General features: G+C 48.4%; 5 protein-coding genes across 5 annotated transcripts; 2 read left to right on the top strand and 3 right to left on the bottom strand.

Annotated features, from left to right (window-relative positions):
• Window positions 1–2247: 2247 nt before the first annotated feature.
• On the bottom strand, window positions 2248–2412 carry DFJ58DRAFT_609312 (uncharacterized protein; the record flags this gene model as incomplete). Its single annotated transcript, XM_041380855.1, has 1 exon — window positions 2248–2412. A coding segment is annotated over one exon (165 nt), but the record flags the coding sequence as incomplete, so codon positions are not given.
• A 3803-nt stretch (window positions 2413–6215) lies between these two features.
• Window positions 6216–8523, top strand: DFJ58DRAFT_848193 (uncharacterized protein; the record flags this gene model as incomplete). The annotated part of the gene is made up of 14 exons (XM_041393596.1): window positions 6216–6258; window positions 6289–6344; window positions 6442–6515; window positions 6572–6713; window positions 6791–6925; window positions 7001–7064; window positions 7098–7183; window positions 7239–7344; window positions 7400–7458; window positions 7717–7816; window positions 7942–7988; window positions 8138–8236; window positions 8292–8459; window positions 8512–8523. 14 exons carry the CDS (start codon window positions 6216–6218, stop codon window positions 8521–8523), a joined length of 1191 nt encoding a protein of 396 aa, XP_041235606.1.
• Window positions 8524–9406: 883 nt separating this feature from the next.
• DFJ58DRAFT_848192 (uncharacterized protein) lies at window positions 9407–10329 on the top strand (the record flags this gene model as incomplete). The annotated part of the gene is made up of 3 exons (XM_041393595.1): window positions 9407–9715; window positions 10021–10126; window positions 10187–10329. The coding sequence occupies 3 exons, from the start codon at window positions 9407–9409 to the stop codon at window positions 10327–10329; spliced, it is 558 nt and encodes a 185-aa protein (XP_041235605.1).
• Window positions 10330–10694: 365 nt separating this feature from the next.
• On the bottom strand, window positions 10695–11591 carry DFJ58DRAFT_736588 (uncharacterized protein; the record flags this gene model as incomplete). The annotated part of the gene is made up of 4 exons (XM_041386813.1): window positions 10695–10825; window positions 10880–10970; window positions 11019–11189; window positions 11253–11591. The coding sequence occupies 4 exons, from the start codon at window positions 11589–11591 to the stop codon at window positions 10695–10697; spliced, it is 732 nt and encodes a 243-aa protein (XP_041235604.1).
• Window positions 11592–18023: 6432 nt separating this feature from the next.
• DFJ58DRAFT_848190 (uncharacterized protein) lies at window positions 18024–19006 on the bottom strand (the record flags this gene model as incomplete). The annotated part of the gene is made up of 5 exons (XM_041393594.1): window positions 18024–18093; window positions 18160–18241; window positions 18303–18399; window positions 18429–18574; window positions 18694–19006. 5 exons carry the CDS (start codon window positions 19004–19006, stop codon window positions 18024–18026), a joined length of 708 nt encoding a protein of 235 aa, XP_041235603.1.
• Between the last annotated feature and the right edge of the window lie 237 nt (window positions 19007–19243).

The raw sequence follows: 19243 nt of genomic DNA, 5'->3' as shown, positions 1-19243 counted from the left end.
CCGCCTTTAAGTCCAGGAACGCTTTGGTGTGTTCTAACGTCCAGTGCAGGCTCAATTTGAAGTTACTCATTGCTCGTCTGTAGGCTGCCTTGGATGCAGTACCTTCGATTGGTACCTTGAGTAGGAGGTCCCTTAAGAGTCCTTCCTCGCAGCCTCCATCATCCATGAACAGCTCCATGTAATATGTTACTAGGAGATCATGGAGCCTTTGTGCGAGTGTGTCGCAAGACGTCATTGGTGCTCCTGTGATCCCCATTGGCATACACTTGTACCAAAAGTACCCTCTGCCTTCAACGTAGAATGCCAAGTACGGATGCCATTTCTCTGGGACTTGAATTGCGTAGAAACCTGCTGCGAAGTCGAAGGTAGAGATATAGTGGTGTCCACTTAGTCGTTGTTGTTTGGCTAAGATATCTCCTTGGGGCATTGGTACAACCTCGGTAACTTTGTTTAACTGGGCAAAGTTTTGACAGATTCTCCACTTCCTAGGGCGTTGTTCGTCTTTTTGGGCTGGGGGTTGAGTGGTTTCTCTTTCCGGAAGTTCAAATGCTGGGTTAAGCCCCGCTGTTCTGTATTGATCGTTGACTCTCTGCATTAGCTCGTTCCAGGGGAGTCCTCCTGCTTCATGTGCCTTCTGAGCTATGACCGTTGTGGCCGCACATTTGATTAACTCTGGGGGGGCTCATTCAATGAGGTTGGCATTCAGCATATCGTCTATACGCTCGTTGTAGAAGTGTGACTGTTCTGGTGTCAATGGTCTCTGGTGGATCCGTGTGTTGAAGGTTATGTTCTCTGGTACGTTGAGGTTTAGTGTCGAGCCCGGTATTGGTAGTACTTCCTTCAAGGCGAGTGCGAAGACGTCCACGTTCTATGCTACAAATTCATTCAACTCCTCCAGCTCTTCCACGGTGAGGTCTGTTCCTAATGTGACTTGGCGTTTAATTTCCTTTACTCTCGCAGGGTTGAACAGGTTCGTCTGTCGTGTATAGATGGAAGGGTGTACTGATGGTGGTGCTGGCTCTGGTAAGTCCCCTAATAGTGGAGTGTCTGTGTCCTCTCCGATGACATTAATATCGGTTATGTGGACTGCGTGATTAGATCGGTCAATGCTATGTTGCTGGGACTCGAGTGAGTGTGGTTGGACTTCCCTCAAGGGGAGCTTAACACTCCCCACTATTTTCTCGTGTTTTATAACTTCTTCTTCCTCCTTGTTCCGGTCTCGTTCTCCAGCTTTGGTGGACTTGAATTGAAAGGTAGGCGTCCATTGGCCCATGATAATTGCTGATGGTCTCATTCTTCTCGAGGGGGGTGTCTCTGTGCCCCCCCATAGTGTTTCCCGCTGTTTGATGTCCACCGTTAGGTTAACACTACTGTCTGTTTGGTGTAGTGCGATTGGGTATGCTATTTGATTCTCAATCGTGGTTGAGCGTTTTTCATCTGATATGCTGATGGTGTCTGTCTTGTAGTCATGGACTGCTTCGAATGCTTGTAGCATTGGTTTCCCCAGAAGGAATCCCCATCCACCTCCACTATCAAAGACTTCGAAGTCTCCTCGCGTCTTTACTCCATTGATGCTGATGATACCGTTCCACTTTGCTAGTGAGTTGACTATGTTTCCATTTGCCATCCTCAGTTTCCGAGTTGATTGGCTCCAGTTATCTAAACGGTGTTTAATTTTGTTATAGATCGACGTGCACATTGCACTAATCATTGCACCGTCGTTGAACAGTCCCCGGACTCTTACTGTTTCTCCCTGGGGTCCTTCTAATGAGATAGAGTGGGTGAATGGTACCGCCTCTTCGCTGTCCAATTGGTCCTTAGTTGTTGTCACATGCCCCGCCGAGTACAAGTCAATGACTGAGATGGATTCGCAGGATTGGAGTACAGTTGTGGGGGGAGTAGCTACGGGCTCATTGGAAGATCTAGGGCAAAATGGTGGGTGGTAGTCCTCGCACGGTGCCTCTTCGAGTGCGAGGACAGGTGCTTTGGCTATATTACTTTCATTGATTCGGGTCAGTGTAGTGCCTCTTTCTATGCCAACCCATTGCCTTTTCCCTCCTCCTGCTCCAGTATTTCTTCAATCCAGGCTGACATGTACTGCAGAATATGGCCAGTGACGAGCGAGATTGGAGTAGCTGTTGCACGGTTGAATGGTCCTAACACCTTGCTTACTATTGCTCTCCAGGCGGCCTCTTTGCGTGAGAGTCTTTCCGCGTGGTCTGCTGGCAGTACACAGTTTCTGCCATTGTGCCCATGGGTCCTGCAGTTGAAACATTCGCTCGAGGCGATTGCTGCTGTGCCTGGCTTTAAGGGGTACCCTGTCTCTGGTGTGACCCTCGTATACTCACCCCATTTCGCATTCCACTGTGCGATTTGTGACGTATATGCTGTGTGGCCTGCGGGAGTATCAGGATGGTGTACGGATGATGAGACAAGTTGTCGGGTTGCGTTCTTAAGGTCCTCCGTGATCACAAGAGGTTGGGGAGCTGATGCTGGTTGCCTGGTAAACATGGGCTGTGGGTGTTGAGTTGCCTGAAGGGTGGGCATGCACGTGACAGTGTTGTTGCTCGAAGGTACATTGGGTGCTTTCGTGGAATTGACGGCCATTCGTGTGAACTGGTTCTGGAGTGCGGCAAGTGAGTTCTGCGTGGGGTTGCGTTGTTGCAATCGTGCAACATCTGCACATAGCATGTTTACTTCGTGCTCTTGTTTGCTATGCTGCTCCTTCTTTTCTAAGACTCTATTGCCTTTGAGCTCTTTGACCTCCATCATGAACATGGCCCAATCCGCGTATTCATCAGCTTTCAGTAGGTCTTTGATAACACTAGGTAGTCTCCCTCTAACCTGCCAGATAATTGAGGCACCTGCCTCGATTCCTGCTCTCAAGGCTAACTGCAGCGCTTTGGCTGCCCAAGCTTCATGTGTCCAGCATTCCCTGTCATGCAAGGTAGTCTTCGTTCCTACCTCTGCATCTGACATGAGGTGCTCAATCAATTCTCTCTCATACTCTGCTTTAGTCTTCTCTGCGACTACAATTGGTGGCCAACGGACTTTGAACGCGGTTACAAACGCTGCCCAACTTGTTTTTGGGCTCAGTAATAGTGCTTTGAACCATACTTCAGTGTCCGATCCTGTGCCTAAGTAATCGCTGAACACTTCTACTTTCTCGGCGATGACCGTAACGGACTGCTGTCTCATGGCGCGGTTAAATGACTTTAGGAAGTCTGCCAGGTTTTCTGACTTGCGTCCGTCTCCGTGGAAGATTTGTGGTGTTTCTGTCAACATGGTGCTTCTGGGTTGTACTAGTGCGAAGAATTCGTCAAGGTTGTAGTCTGGGATTGTCGAAGTTAGAGTGAGCGGTTTCATTTTCAGACGGTGTAATGATAATTCTGTATAGAGTTCCAGTAGCTCAAAGTCTAGGGGTGGGACGTCGAGTTCTGGGAAGGGAATGATACTACGTTCTTCGACACTGCTGAGAGAACTGAGAGATGAACTGCGAGAGCGTTCCTCTGGTGTGTCAAGCAGGGAGGATGCTTCAGAGGTTGCTGTTCGACGAGTGTGCTTTCCACAAGCCTGCCTTCTTTAAATCTTTTTCCTGTTGTTGCGTGTCCGTCGGATTTTCTAGTCCTTAAGCTGCGTTTCATCAGTTTCTGATGATACTCCATGTAAAATGATAGCTTGATACAGCCCTTTTTGTATTTTGCAGGTGTCTTTTGTGGACACCTGCCATCTAGCTTAGCCTTTTGGGCGTAATGCGACAGTAACTGAGTGGGCCAGCTGTTTGACGTGTGCTTGTTGGCGAACACGTTGTCTTTTGGCGCTTTTAACTTGCGGCCGAGTATGCTATCTCGGGTGGCTAAAAACTTCTTTACTCAGGTGTGACTGAGCAACTGCAGGCCGAAGCAAATGCTAATGCAATGAAATTGGCAAGGTTCGAATGTGCTCTGTTCACCACATTGGAGCAGTGGCCAATGGACTGAGCTTGGAACAAGGCTCAACGAGCGGAGATGATGATGTACACTACGAACAGGCTCAGGCTTATGCTACCTGCTGACTAAGCTAAGGAAAGAGCCGGCAGGCTCTTGGTGTGTGGCTCTTGTCCTTGGGACCCCTGGTCCAGTGGGTTAGTGTTACAGGACGCCTGCCCAGTCTCTGCATCCCAGATTTTTACCTCGTCTCCACACGTTGCGAGTTTTGATGAGTTAGGCGAGTACATCACCGCATACACATAGTTGTGCCTCGTTTCGATTGTCAAGACAGTTTTGCCGCTGTTGACATCCCAAAGTCTTGCTGTCCCATCCCAGGATCCACTCGCTACTCGACTCCCATTTGCACTCCAGCACAATGATTGCACAACATGGCTGTGTCCTGTCCATTCGGAAGTGACCTTCCTCGTCTCGACGTCCCACAACTTTACTTTCTCGTCATCGCCTCCGCTTGCAATTGTTTTACCGTTTGGAGACAATGCCATGGACCACACTGTGTTTTTCCCGTACCCGCCAGTCCTCGCCTACCTGTGAGCCACTCTCTAGGTCCCATAGTCGGAGTGAGCCAGTCCGATGAACATGTGACGATGTGTCGTTCGCCGGGTAAGTGCACGACACCGTTTACCCAGCCAGTATGACCTCGCATCGTGCGTGGCGTGATCGATGGTATGTTACTGGTAGAGGAAGACATGGTCCGCGCTGGGATTTTCAACTACGGCACAATTGTGCATACGAGAGATGTCTGCTGGGATCTTTGAATCAGACCGGGTTATCCGGTAATGAGAAAGGGCACGGTGAGTCCAGGGGCCTCCTTTCAATTTGATGCTTGTCAGAACCACAAACCATGACAGCAGTGCTTATAGGATTTAATCCTCACCTACAAAATGGGCATATACGGGTGCTGCACAATTCGGACACGTGCAAGGGAGTCAATGAGTATCTGGTTGGGAGTTAAGGAAGTCGTGCAGTCGTTCATTTACACAGCTTCGTTGCTGTGTAAAATTGCTGTATGAACGAAGCGCCCAGGCCTGCGACCGGCCCTACATGTATTTTCCCATACGTCAGGACTACGTTGACACTGCTAACAAACATTCCACAGCATCGCGCGCTCCCTCTCTACTCCGCAGAGTCCGCACGTTTCTTCCGGCCTATATTCGAACTCGATGCCGTCAACATTTCAGGGTGGATACAGCATGCCAATATTAATAGTATCCAGGATGGACTTGTCGTTCACTAAGGAAGTCATGGTGAGTGTCGATACTCTGCAAATACATTCCTTCACCACCTCAGGACAATGTCACTTTGTTCCGTGCGAAAGTTGACATTCCACTGCACTTTAGTAAAGCCTTGTCTATCCGCTTGCATTTACCTCTCACTCTGTAAAGTCTGACCCTTGCTCTTACTCGCAGGATATCTTATTTTACATCATCTCAGCAGTGATTCCATGTTGGCGCGTTGAGACCTCAGCATGAGGTTGACATTTATGAGGTCTATGATTTCGTGTGGTATGTGGTATGTGCATTATCTCATTGTTGCCGATAGAAGAGCGCAAACATGACATTGCTACAATGCATTGAAAATGCAGATACATCATGGGTGCTCTTAGAGTGGCGCTGAAGTGATACACTTAAACTAAACCAAAGTAGGTCATTGGAAATGACATTAATGTTGATCATCCTGAGTCTAGTACTGAATACTGATGGCCTTCATATATGTTCAGATCGCGCCTTGACATGCTGAAAGGGCATCAAGGGGACGACGCCCTGAACGCGAAGCCAAACTAGTGCAACTTCCTCAGTCAATTGCCTCACAAGAATGGGCAATTGACTGGATGCAGAACGATTCACTTATTGTAGAATTGTTCCAAGGTCAATTTAAGAATCGGTTAGTGTGCTTGATATGCCGTAAGGTGGGCTCAGATTTATCTTGGACGTTCTCAAACACTTGACAATGCCTGCAACATCATGCAGACATTCGACGACGTATAATTCCTTCATGTACCTTTCGCTTCCGTGAAGGGCTCAGTTCAAGACATCCCTGCAGTCGTGCCTAGACGCTTGCGTCAAAGAAGAAGTGCTTCTGGGAATGGAGGCTTAGTGTGGTGTCGCGCATTCTTATGTTATTACCAGGCTTTGTCTGCAATGCAAAATTTTGTGTGGCGCCACAAAACAGCTCTTGTAATCACACTTTCCCTTTTCCACCTGATGAAGGGGCACATCTGCGCTGCATATGTATACTGCTGAAGCGTTGACCGTCAACGTTAACGTTCATGGTTAGATTTTAACTGCGTTACTGATTACAGTGACCTCCAAGTTCGTTCGAATCTCGACATGGCAAACGGATGTATCGCCTAACTTAGTAAGTACTCCGGTCCTTCTGCCGTACATAGTAAAATAATAGGGGTCTGTGCCCCCCCTTAAAGGATCCGCGCCTTGCACATTCCCTCCTCCTCTAGATCTTCTCAAGGCTTTGCGTGTATCCCGCGTTCTTTGCCGTGCCCCCCTTGTTCGAGACAACTACACCGTGCAGGTAGGAATTCCACTGTTTTTGCTAACCTCTCACAATATTGATCATTCTCCATTTAGACCACTTGTCAAGCTCAACAAGACCAAGGCACATCACTGGCCACCGTCGACCATGACCAACACGGATTCAGACAACTTCGTCGACATTCCTTCCTCTTTTGATTCCATCAGCGATATCCCGAAAGACATGACGAAGACGGATGTTGTCTCGCCTTCCATGACTCGCGGAAAGAGCAGGAAAAGCTCCCAACATTCCTAATAACTGGAAACCTCCCTCAGAGCCCCGCGCTAGGTCGTTTGTTCACCTTCCTCTGTAAATTCACTCTCAAATGTCCTGATCTCGGGGAATTATGGCAAGAGGTGAGAAATGAAACTGGCTGGAAGAAGTATAATAAGCACTTGCACGATGAGGCGGTGGGTCTCAAAGTCGGTGTGAGATAGCATTTCTTTCTATTCTGTCTTGTATGATTGACGTGTTCGCTTTCGTAGCAAGTACTGGTTGTTGTTGTTGCGAGTCTTGCATGCATGAATCAATCGCGCAGTCAAAGCCTCGGTGTGCTTTATCTGTTGCTACTATTCGCGTCAGTCCTGCTATCCATCATGGGACTGAAGTTCCACACATTTTTCAAGACAACCGCCACAATGGTAGAGTTAGATGAAGACTTCACGGAGGTAGGGATTTCTGCAGTGTACGGCTCTCTGCCCTTGACTCAATTAATTCATTCAGGACCAGAGACCATTCGATGTGGCGCGTGTCGAGGTCCTAACACACCTATGTTCATTTCGCATGATACAATTTGTTCTTGCCAATTCTTTGGGGTGTCTCACAGGCGGTGAGTGGGCCTCATCAGTTCGGGTTTAATTCTGGCAGCGCTGACGATTTACCAGCTCTTTCTATCACTGCGCTAGGAGTGAATGGCTTTACTTCTTTTGTGGTAGTTGCCACGGTCAGCAACCTCATGGACGCTGCTTTTACGAAGGATCAGCGAAGGATTAATCATTATGACATATCCACTATTTGGCAGCGTGTTGGTTCGGCATGGTCGACGTAATCGTAATACTCCTAGTATCCATAGCTAAGACGTTAATTTTTGAGCCTTTTGTTATACATGTCCAATCGATTTGTATGCTTCGAACCATTCATGTTGTCTGAATCACTAAAATCGCCTTTTCGACATGCCTCTGCGTACATGCTGTTTATTCAGGATAGACTAGACGAAGATCACCGCCAGCGAACCCCACAGCACACGTTCTATTCGATGATCATTGAAAAATGGATATCTCCTGCCGAGGACATCGTTGAATGTAATGCGCCGTATAAGGGGATTCAGATCTGGTGTTTCGGGCGTTGCCGATGATACACCTGGTTGAAAACCTTCATGTTCAAATCTTCTTGCCGCATTGATGACCACCATGGTGAGCCACTTCAGTCGTATTTTCACGCATGAGCTCCTTGTGTATACAAGATGGTGATATGGTAGTTATTGGAATCTAGTAAACGCAAGGAGCTCCTCACTTGGATGATGCACACAGCAGCTTCCTGACATTCCTGATGATTGGAAACCTCCCTCAGAGCCCCGCGCTCGGCGTTGTCTTCATTTCATCTGCATCTTCACTCTCCAACAGTTCGATCTCGAGGAATTATGGAAGGATGTGAGAAAGGAAAACGGCTGGCAGAAGTATAACAGTGACTTGAAGGAAGGGACGCTGGGCCCCCTTGTGGGTGTGAGCATACCGTATTTTAATTCTTTTTGGTAAAACTGACTTGTTCGCTTTGTAGCACGCCTTGGTTCTTTCTGCGACTCTTGCATGCAGGTTGAATCCTCCGCCTGCTCAAGAACTTGCCACCATCTCCCATGGGCTTTATCTCTGGCTGCTCTTCGCATCGTCACTGTCGTCCTGCATGGGACTATTTTTCGAGGGGTTTTTTATGGGATCCGTCGCGCAGGTGAATCTGTATGAATGTTGTAAGGAGATAGGACAATCTCCGAAGCGTGCAGCTCCGTTATTGACCCAAATATCTCGCTCAGGACAATAAACCATTCCAATTGGGGCGTAGTCAGATCCTGGTTCACGTCGGTTTATTTCGCATGGTGCAACTTTTTCTCGCCCCCTCTTTGGGATGTCTCACGGCTGGTAGGCATAGTTTTCGGTTCAGATTTAGTTTTGTGCTGACTTGCTAGAATTCTACCAGCTCTTTCTCTCATTGTTCTACGGGTGAATAACTTTACTTCTCTTGCGCTAACTGTCACAATCAGCGGAATCTTGGCCTGCTGTTTTCACGAATAATCAGCTTACTTGGCAGCGTTCGCTATTTGGACCATAGTGTGTAGTTCGGCATTGCCACACATCCCATTCTAAAGAATGGTAATACTCCTGGTGTTTTTTGGTGGAACCTGTAGTACCAATGTGAGCTACGATTTCAGAGCCGTTTCTTTAATTCTTATACATGTTTTAATTGTGTACTTCGAACTATTCGCTCGTCTCCTGGAGCGTCATTGACTTGTTCAATTTTCGGCAGTTCATCATACGTACTTATATCTAGGACTATGCACAATACTCTGCCACTTGCTCTTCGACAATCACCTTCCAGTCTATTCGCCTCGTTCCCCCATCTTCTTAAGCACTCGACACAAGATCTCACGGGCCTCGCTGCCTGTATGGCGACCTCTTTCATTTGTCAACAGTACTAGCACTCATGCCAGTCATGGATTTAAGTTTTAACTACATCACCAAGTCGCTTCGTAATTTCCTTTTTTTGCACTCAGGAGATACCTAGTACCCCTCATTTACATAAAATCTCAACGTTCAACTCTTTGATCTACAACGCTGTAAGTACATCCTTGCGCTTCGCAATCCTTCTTAAGTAACACCCATCACTAGCCACCTCGAACCATGTCCAATACATATTCAAACAACCCGGTAGCTATTTATCCTGACAGCGACACCTCAGAGGAACCTGCGACGACAAGTTTCAGTCTACCTTCTCCATTGCACGAAGAGACCGAAAGCCAGCTCCCAGAACTTCCCGATGACTGGAAACCACCAACTGAGCCCGATGCTCGCTACCACTTCACTTCATTCTGCCAGCTGATGGTTGGAGAGCCCACTCTTGAAAAACTGTGGCAGGAGGTGGCACAGGAGAACGGCTGGAAGAAGCGAAACGATCGTTTGTTCGTTCACTTCTTGGGGATCATGGTGGGCGTGAGTATTTCATCTCCATTCTGTCTTTGTAGCAGAGGCTGACACGTTCGCTTTTTTAAGCAAGTACTGGTTTTTCTTATGAACATTGCATGCACGATAGAAAAACCTCCCATTCAAAATGACAACTACGATACTTATCGGAAGTTCATGTCCGTCTCGTACCTGTGCTCCTTCCTGGGGTTATTTGTCCCGATATTCTACACCAAGATTATCTACACCAAAGTTGAGCTATTTCACAAGAAGGACAATGGCATAAGACCTTCCTAGAGCAACAGCGCCGCGATTGACCCAAACAATTTACCCAGACTAGTGAAGTATCTGAAACGGCGTGTAGGGATGTCATGGGATTCCTCACTTTCTTCCGCATGATACAACTCAATTTTGTCTACTCTTTTACGTCGCTCATAAGCGGTATGCATATTCTTCAATTCGTATTCCATTTCTTTACTGATTTTTTTGATATTTTAACAGCTTTCGGTGCACTGTTCCTGGGGTCACTGCTTCAGGGGTGGAGTGGCTTTGTCTGGACTATGGTGCCTTTGTCAAGTGCCATGGTGCTGGACGATGTTTTGATGAAGAACGTACGGAGGCTTCTAGACGGTTTAGTCGACTAACGTGTTCTGGGTGACCGCTGCCATAATTTACTATGTAGCACGAGCGGTCTCGGAATTCTAATAGTAATAGCCCATGTATGCTGTCGCTGCCGTGCCTTTGTTCTAACACAATCCATGCAGTTCAGCATCGTGTCTGCAAGCTCCTTTCGGAATACATTATAACGATCAAAATTGGCGTCGAGCGAAATGAAAGTCGTTATCGCTGATTTGAAAGACCCTCTAAACAGTGTCTCAGTGTCGGCCGGGTATGACGTCGTGTTAGAGGGAGACAATGTGATTATATGCTATAGAATATTCAAACAATCATGATCCAAAACTTATTGCAAGTAACCCAAGATGATGCCAAACAACAGAATAAAAGCCAATCAACCCCTCTGGATCATCGCTCGCATGTTCCTCTTGAAAACAGCGTTCAAAAATTTGGTGAGCATGCAAGCCCCCGCAAGAAGCATCCAGCACTTCTCCGGTTTCACTCCTAGCAAAAGCCCAAAGACACCTGAATAAGATAGATAAGTGCGGACCCTTATGCAAACCAAAGAGGTACACGTACAGCTCACCAAGAAAGCCCAAGACAGAGCGAGATAAAGGTCCGCCAAGCGGGATATAGCGAGCCAATTCAAAATCACCCTCTTGCGCCGTTTCTAGGTCTCACGTCAATGAAAGCTCACTACGTACTAAAAATCCCCTACATGGGCCCAAATATCTTCTATCTTCATGTCACTGATAGTCAGGGTGAGCGAAAATCGGCAATATATCTCCAGGAAGCACAACAGTCCCGAGACCCCAATCGGAGCTTCGGGGTTGTTATTAGCACATAGTATCAAGAAGCATGCCAAAAACACGAGGACAGAACGGAAGGTCTACGTAAGAAAGCAGAGGCGTCAGTCTTGCAAGATAGAATGGGGATTAACGGTGAAACCTACACAGAGGTCGAAGCTCTCCACGTACGTGGAATGTTGACACCAGCATCCCCTGTGTTCCATTGCTTTGCCCATGACCTTATACCAGCCTGCCTTATGGTTCACATCCTGCCACAATTCCTCAAGATCTGGTTTTCCGAGAATGACCAAGCAAAGTTGAGTGAAGCAAAAGCGAGCGAAGGGGTGGGACGGCGGCCTCCAGTCGTCAGGAAGGCCTAGTGGCTGACTTTCGATCTCTTTATTAGATGCGTGGGCCCACGTTTCCATCGGGTCATTTGAGATGTTGCTGCCCGAATTGAATGAGGAACTTGGAATGATGACAAGGATGTCTTTATCGGACATGATTTGAGGTCTTGTTGAGCTTTAAAGACGGTCTAGAGGGTGCAGGATTGTGAGAGGACGTCGGCGGGAACAGCGGGAAACCTACCTCAGTGTTGCAGATTAAAGTATTGAGATTCGAAGGAGGCAGGACGGTACGCAGAGTGTGTTGCCTAAGTATAAAAAAGGAAATGACTATGGAAGAGTGATGTAGTCCGAGTCGAAATCTTAACGAGACTGGTCGCTACTCGAGCAAGCTTCTCCAGCAGCATGTCGTGTGGGACACGTGCATGACAACCTTCAATACTATAGCTAGAACAGGTTGGATATATGATTCCATTTTGATCTGGGCCGACAAGTTGGACAAGCCTAAAGGTGGAAACGAACGCTCTCAAGAATCAACAGGGCCGTCCAGCGCATATCACATTGCATCCACAAAGAGAATCCGTTCTTCGGTGACATCACTGTGTTCTAAGCAGTATTGCAAACGAAAAACGAGGCCTCAATATTTGCAACAGTTGTTACTGCTGGATCCTCGGGCTTGAAATGCTGGATGTCTGTATTCCTTGATGGTATCGTGCTACAAGGACAAATGTGAGTGCTCTGGCGTAGAGTACTAGAATAGCGGTGAACAAGACAAGGCAATTGTTAGCGAGCATCACGCGGTCTCATTGTTAACAGCGAGATGGAAATAGAGCCTGAATACTTGTGTTCAGATTGGCGATCAAGATTACCTACGACGGAAGAAAGTCAACCTGTGGAGCAAACCTGGGGAGGAGCACACGAACCGTATCAAATATGCAGCAAGCGCCTATCCTTGCTTTACCAGACAAGTGAAAAACAAGAAGAGAATGGACGACGTGCGCCTAGGGTGTGCCTACGGTATATGACAGACTGGCATTAGCATCAACAAGACCACAACCTAAGATATCCAGGTACTAAGTGAAACCGTGTCTCGACGAGGCAATTGACTGAACTTTGACAGCATCCGAACAGGCATTGGACCAACCCAAGGTGCGAACTTAAAAAGAGTTAGAGCAACTCTGCGATCTGTTCAAAACGCGGCGCCACTAACTGCGAGGATCGAAGATGTTGAAGTCCAAGGAGGTGGTGATGCTACGACTCCAATTTCAGAGACTGCCAAAAGGAATATTTGATATTCCTGATGAAATATTAGCAGTGTCCAAATGGTTACCCAAGGTACGAACTTGGAGAGAAGGACAACCCTGCGGTCTGCTCGAAACGCAGCGCCACCAATGATTCCTAGCAAGAATTTCCTTGGCATTCTCAAAGGTGATGGCGCCACGAGCTTGATGAACTCCCAATATCTGGCGATGCCCAAATAGGCGGGTAGCGCCGGACATCAGGGGTGCTGTGTGGGTCTGCAACGAGTTCAACTAGACTAAAGACATTTATTTGACAGTGGTGTTGATGGGTGCTGCATTTCCCCTGCGCTGGGAGGAGTACCGATGAGAGAGATAACGGGACTGCCAAGGATACATGGTCAGTGAGTGCTGTGTCCTACAAGCAAGGTAGGCGCAAACCTAGAAAAGAGTGATCTTGCTATCTGCTCAAAACGCAGCATCGCCACCTGCAAGAATGTCTTCATATTTCAAAATGAATTTGAGGGTGATGATGTTGTGACTGCAATTTCAGATACTGCCGAAAGGAATGTTTGATTTTTTCTGATTGAATATCAATAACGTCCAAAGGATAATTCAACTAAACAAAGGTGCAAACCTTAGAGTGAAGCTCTGAAGAACAATAACTCTACGACCTGCTCAAAATGCAGCGCCACCGCCTGGCATGATTTCTTCACGTTTTACTCGAACAAATTAAGACCAGGCGATGGCGCTGCAGCTTCGATTTTAGATACTGCCAAAGGGAAAGAAACATTGACAGCGTTCAAGGGGCATTCATCTAAGCAAACGTACGAACCTAGAGCGAAGCTTTGAAGCGACGTGACTATCCGATCTGCTCGAAACGCAGCGACATTACTCGTTTGAAGACGAAAACGTCGAATATAAAAACTGGCACCGATAACAAATCAGATCAGATAGCATCCCATCTTATTTTCCCTTTGTGATGCCTTGAGATGAACACAAGTTGAGTTGAGAATGATGGGTGTCTCTGTGCGGCAAAGTGTGGATATCCGATACTGGAGGTAGAAAAAACCAGACAAAAAATGCGCACTATTTATGTAAAGGATCATCATAGTAGCGCCTAGCTGACGTACGTTCAATTATGTAATGTTCTTCTATCTGGCTGTACAGCTGAGTGCACAGCAACCACGATGGCCCCATGCTTTGATTCAAACATTCGTAAGTCATGAACTATCGCCCAAATCATTTCTAGTAACCGCACCTCCGAATCGCATCTATTACTTTTAATTGGTCCATTCCACCACTTCGTCAATGAGTGAGGATCAATGTCAGTATTTCCATATCTTATCCCTCTCTCTCTGACCTCTTTGACAGGTCTTCCATCGCTTGAGGGAACTTGGGCAAGGCTCTCCCAGGTCGCTGTCAAGGGTGCTCAATACAACTCTCGTGAACGTCAGCCCCACCCTAAATGTTTGGAAGGGACCCGGGTGGATCTCCTAAAATACATTTACAAATCACTGGATAACCAAGAGAAAAATCAACTCATTTGGCTGCATGGCACGGCAGGCGTCGGAAAATCTGCCGTTGCATTCACTGTAGCTGAGAGGATGAGAGGTCTAAAAGTGACAGAGGAGACGAATGTTGAAAAGCGGCTCGGAGGAACATTCTTTTTCTCGCGCGAGAACACGAAACGTCGCACGGCTGGATATTTTTTTGCGACGATTGTCTACCAGCTCGCCAACAATTTCCCTAACATCCGGAAGGATGTGAATAGAGCCATTCGCAACAATCCTGCTCTACTAGACCCCGACACACCTCTTTGTGACCAGATGGAGGCCCTCTTTCTCCAACCTCTCCGTTGGCTTCAACCCAGATTGCGCGGGGGTCCGCCTTTGTCGTTTATTGTCGATGCCCTTGATGAATGCACATCTGAACCCGAGCTTATCAATCTCATTCTTTCCCTCGCAGAGGCTCTGCATGACCCTGACCTTCCTGTGACTCACATTCTGCTCACGAGTCGCTCGGAATCGCATATCTGTAGAGTCATGCAGAACGAAGAGGTGCGCCCGTTGGTGTGTGAGATACCCGTGAGAACCTCTGGGGAGGGTGGCATTATCTCATTAGACGGGGCAGACATTGATAACGACATCTGTACTTTCTTGCAACATTCATTCGGAGAACTGGCAAGTCGCCCATACCGATTTCCCTCGGCCATCAAGGGATCAACTTGCGCGGCTCGCCAGCCGCGCGGGCAGACATTTTATTGTGGCATCCACGATGATGAAGTTTATTATTCATGATGAAGACAAGGATCCCCGCGATCGGCTAAAGTTGATGCTCGAGCTTACAAGCGAGCTGCTGGCGGGAACGGAGGTGTACAAGTTATACGACTGTATCCTTTCCACGTGCGCCAATCCCAAGCGAGCATATCTGCACTTGTCCATCGTTGCTGCCCTCACAGACCCTCTGCCTACTTTGCAAATCGCAGCACTTCTTGGCCCTGGTTTGGGCAGAGATGTGGAAACGACACTGATACAACTACGGTCTGTCATTAATATTCCTCCAGACAGCACCCTCCCCGTGAATATATATCACTCGTCCATTCGTGACTATGTTTCCAACCCCTCAAACTGCAGCCTTCCTCAAGTATGCATTATCACATCACCCCACTCCCTACTTGCACATTCGTCAATCCGCTTGATGACGGAGATCACAGAAAGCACGGCCTTCTTGGATGCACTCTCAGAGTTGAAGAAGCAGAGCCAGGCTATGCAACCTGAGGACCCCTACAGATTGAAGGACTCATTAGCCTTCCTTGTCCAGCCACTGGAGCCCCTCCTGGTTCTCATCAGTCTTCTATGGCTTAGAGGAGATCGTGCTTCAGATTTACAACCTTGGCTTCAGACTGTAGATGGGTGTGCCTGGCTGCAGACCCAGGCGGGACGAGACTGGCTGCAGACCCAGGGTGGACGGGACTGGATACAGACCAAAGCAGGACGAGACTGGCTGCAGACCCAGGCAGGAGAAGACTGGCTGCAGACCCAGGGAGGACGGGACTGGCTGCAGACTCAGGGAGGACGGGACTGGCTGCAGACTCAGGGAGGACGGGACTGGCTGCAGACACAGACAGGACGAGACTGGCTGCAGACACAGGGAGGACGAGACTGGCTGCAGACTCGGGCAGGACGAGACTGGCTGCAGACTCGGGCAGGAAGAGACTGGCTGCAGACCCGGGCAGGACGAGACTGGCTGCAGACCCAGGCAGGAAGAGACTGGCTGCAGACCCAGGCAGGAAGAGACTGGCTGCAGACCCGGGCAGGACGAAACTGGCTGCAGACCCAGGCAGGACGAAACTGGCTGCAGACCCAGGCAGGACGAGACTGGCTGCAGATCGGACGAGACTGGCTGCAGATCAGACGAGACTGGCTGCAGATCAGACGAGACTGGCTGCAGATCAGACGAGACTGGCTGCAGACCCGGGGAGAACGAGACTGGCTGCATACCCAGTCAGGACGAGACTGGCTGCAATTCCAGTCAGGACATCATTTGCTGCAGATTGGACAAGACTCGCTGCAGACCCAAGTAGGACCAGACTCGCTGCAGAGCCAGGGAGGACAAGACTCGCTGCAGACCCAGGGAGGACGAAACTGGCTGCAGAGCCAAGTCACGCCAAACTGCCTCCAAACCCATTTAGGATGAGACTGGCTACAGACCCAGGGAGGGCTAGGCTGGCTTCAGACCAGGAGAGGGCTAGACTGGCTTCAGACCAGGGGAGTGATAGACTGGCTCCGAACCCCAGGTGGGAGAGATTGGCTTCGGGCCCCGGGTGGGCGAGACTGGCTGCAGACGGCCCAGGGCCAAGCGTGGCAATCCACTCCTGCAGCGTCTGTCTGGGCGACTATGGAAGAATTCTCGGGTACGTTGGAGGCAATAAGCGAGTATATCGTTGTCGCAGAATTGCCTTTACTACCAACCTTCCAGGTAGTCCAGCAATTCAAAAGTTTGTTAGATTTCTTGAAATTTCCCATGTTCCTTGCGTTGATGCCCCAGGATCTTTCCACCTCTGCATTGCCAGACGTTCATTTTCCACCCGACAGGGAGATCATGCACGCTATGAATGCGTTTATAACCTTCGCAAACGAGGCACAGGAACAAAGTCGATCAGCTTCCGACGCTCTCAAGTACGCATGTCAAAATTGGGTCGTTCATCTGTCACGTGCTCCAAGTCCGTGGGATGACACGCTCAACCGTATATTCCAGGCTTTCTGGAATCGCCACCTCCTTTCCTGGCTCGAACGGCAATGGTGTTTGAAGGGTCTGCGGTCTTGTCTTAATATTTTATTTGAAGGGCAGAAACTTGCAAAGGTGTGTATTTTTCTAATCATTTTTTATTCACTTGTAATTCTCTCTCATCCTCAGATTCAATTCATTAACCTGCAGTTCAATGAAGGACTGTCAATCATTGGTCCTGATTCCCGGCACTCGACAACGAAAGCTTCGGCACCCGTTTCCACCTCTGATATGATAAGAGGAGCGTCAGCTCCGGCAACTATTCTTCCCGCAGCGGATCATGTGGGATCCATTCCTAATCCTCACCTAATGAAACCAATTTCGCAGAGTCCTCCCTCTATTTCCCCTCTAGCATCATCCTTGCCATCCACCCCTTCTGCGAGGCCCAACACCGCTGTATCCCATGTTGGCACATCCAGAAGCGATTGTTGGAGCAATAGCCGCAGCCCACTCGGGTCGGATACCTCTGGCCCGTCAAAACATCGGAAATAAGTCAAGTAGCGTAACTAGCAGTAGTGCCGGTCAGTATATAACTCACCGCTTGTTCTTTAAATGGTTGTCTCTAAGCATCTACGAACACCTCACAGTTCAATACTACTACAGAGGCTCCTGGTGACGGTCTGGTTGACTATCGTGTTCTGGGTAACTGCTACCCTAATTTACTACGCAGTACGAGCGGTCTCGGAACTCTAATAGTAATAGCCCATATACTGTGCCTTCGATTCAGCCCCGTCCATGTAGAAGCAGGCTATTGTAGCTCGTGTCTGATTGATGTTAGAGCTTCGCCAGGCAGGACTTCGTGGTATCAGTCTGCAACAACTGTACTACAAGGGTATAATAAACAATTTTGAGAGCGCGAAATTTGTTGACAACGATGGGTAAACAGACGAAAACGATCTGAAGGTGGCCTGATTTTTACCTGCAGGTCAGCCTGCAGTTTAGCATCATGCGTCAAAAGTGAAATGAAAGTCGTTACCGCTGATTTGAAAGGCCCTTTGAACAGTGTCTCAGTGTCAACGCCGCTTCAGCAGGTATGATGTGGTATTGAGGGGAGACAATGAGATTACATGCTATAGAATATTCGACAATCACGATCCCAAATTTGTTGCAAGTAGCCCAAGGTGACGCCAAAACTACAGAATAAAATCCAATCCGCCCCTCTGGATCATCGCCCGCACATTCCTCTTGAAACAGCTTACAAAAATGGGGCGAACATGCAAGGCACCGCAAGAAACATCCAGCAGTTCACCGCATTCACCTCTAGCAAAAGCCCAAGCCCACCTGAATAAGATATCAAAAAGGTAAGTGTGGACCCTCATGCAAACTAGATAGGTACACATACAACTCGCCAAGCAAGTCCAAGACAAAGCGAGATGCAAGTCCGCGATGCAAGAGAAAGCGAGGCAAATCAAAATCGCCCCCTTGGGCGGTTTCCAGGTCTCACGTCAATGAAAGTTCAAACACGTACTAGAAAATCCCCTGCATGGGCCCAAATCTCTTGTATCTCTATCTCAAAGGTGGTCGTGGCGAACAACACTCTGAAGTTGAACTCCAGGAGGAACAACAGTCCCGAGAGTTCCCACATACCAAAAACACGGCGTAGGAACGGAAGATCTACGTAAGAAAGCAGAAGCATCAGTCTTGCAAGATAGAATGGGGATTAACGGTGAAAAAACCCACGGAGATACGATGCAAGATCTGCAAGTCAATATTACTATTAGTAAAATACTGACACCAGCATCCCCTGTGGTCCAGTGCCTTCCATAAGTCATTGCCCATGACCTTATCCCAGCCCGCCTCGTGGCTCACATCCTGCCACAGTTCCCCAAGATCTGGTTTTCCGAGAATGATCAAGCAAAGTTGAGTGAAGCAAAAGCGAGCGAATAGGTGGGACGGCGGCCTCCAGTCGTCAGGAATGTCTAGTGGCCGACTTTCGATCTCTCCGTCAGGTGCGTCGGCCCACGTTTTCGTCGGGTCTTTTGAGATGTTGCTGCCTGAATCGAACAAGGAACTTGGAATGATGACAAGGGTGTCTTTATTGGACATGATTGAGGTCTTGTTGAGCTTTTAAAGACGGTCTAGAGGGTGCAGTATTGTGAGAGGACGTCGGTGGGAACAGCGGGGAGACCTGCCTCAGTGTTGCAGATCAAAGTACTGTTGAGATTCGAAGGAGGCGGGACGGTACGCAGAGCACGGTGTTGCCTAAGTACAAAAAAGGAAATGACTATGGAAGAGTGATGTAGTCAAAATCTCGACGAGACTTTGCCAAGACTGCTCGAGCAA

This window comes from Suillus subalutaceus (assembly GCF_016647625.1).
Source record: "Suillus subalutaceus strain FC151 chromosome Unknown DFJ58scaffold_279, whole genome shotgun sequence".
NCBI classification, from domain to species: domain Eukaryota; kingdom Fungi; phylum Basidiomycota; class Agaricomycetes; order Boletales; family Suillaceae; genus Suillus; species Suillus subalutaceus.
Note: the sequence above shows the minus strand (reverse complement) of the source record. Positions and strands in the feature narration are given on the sequence as shown.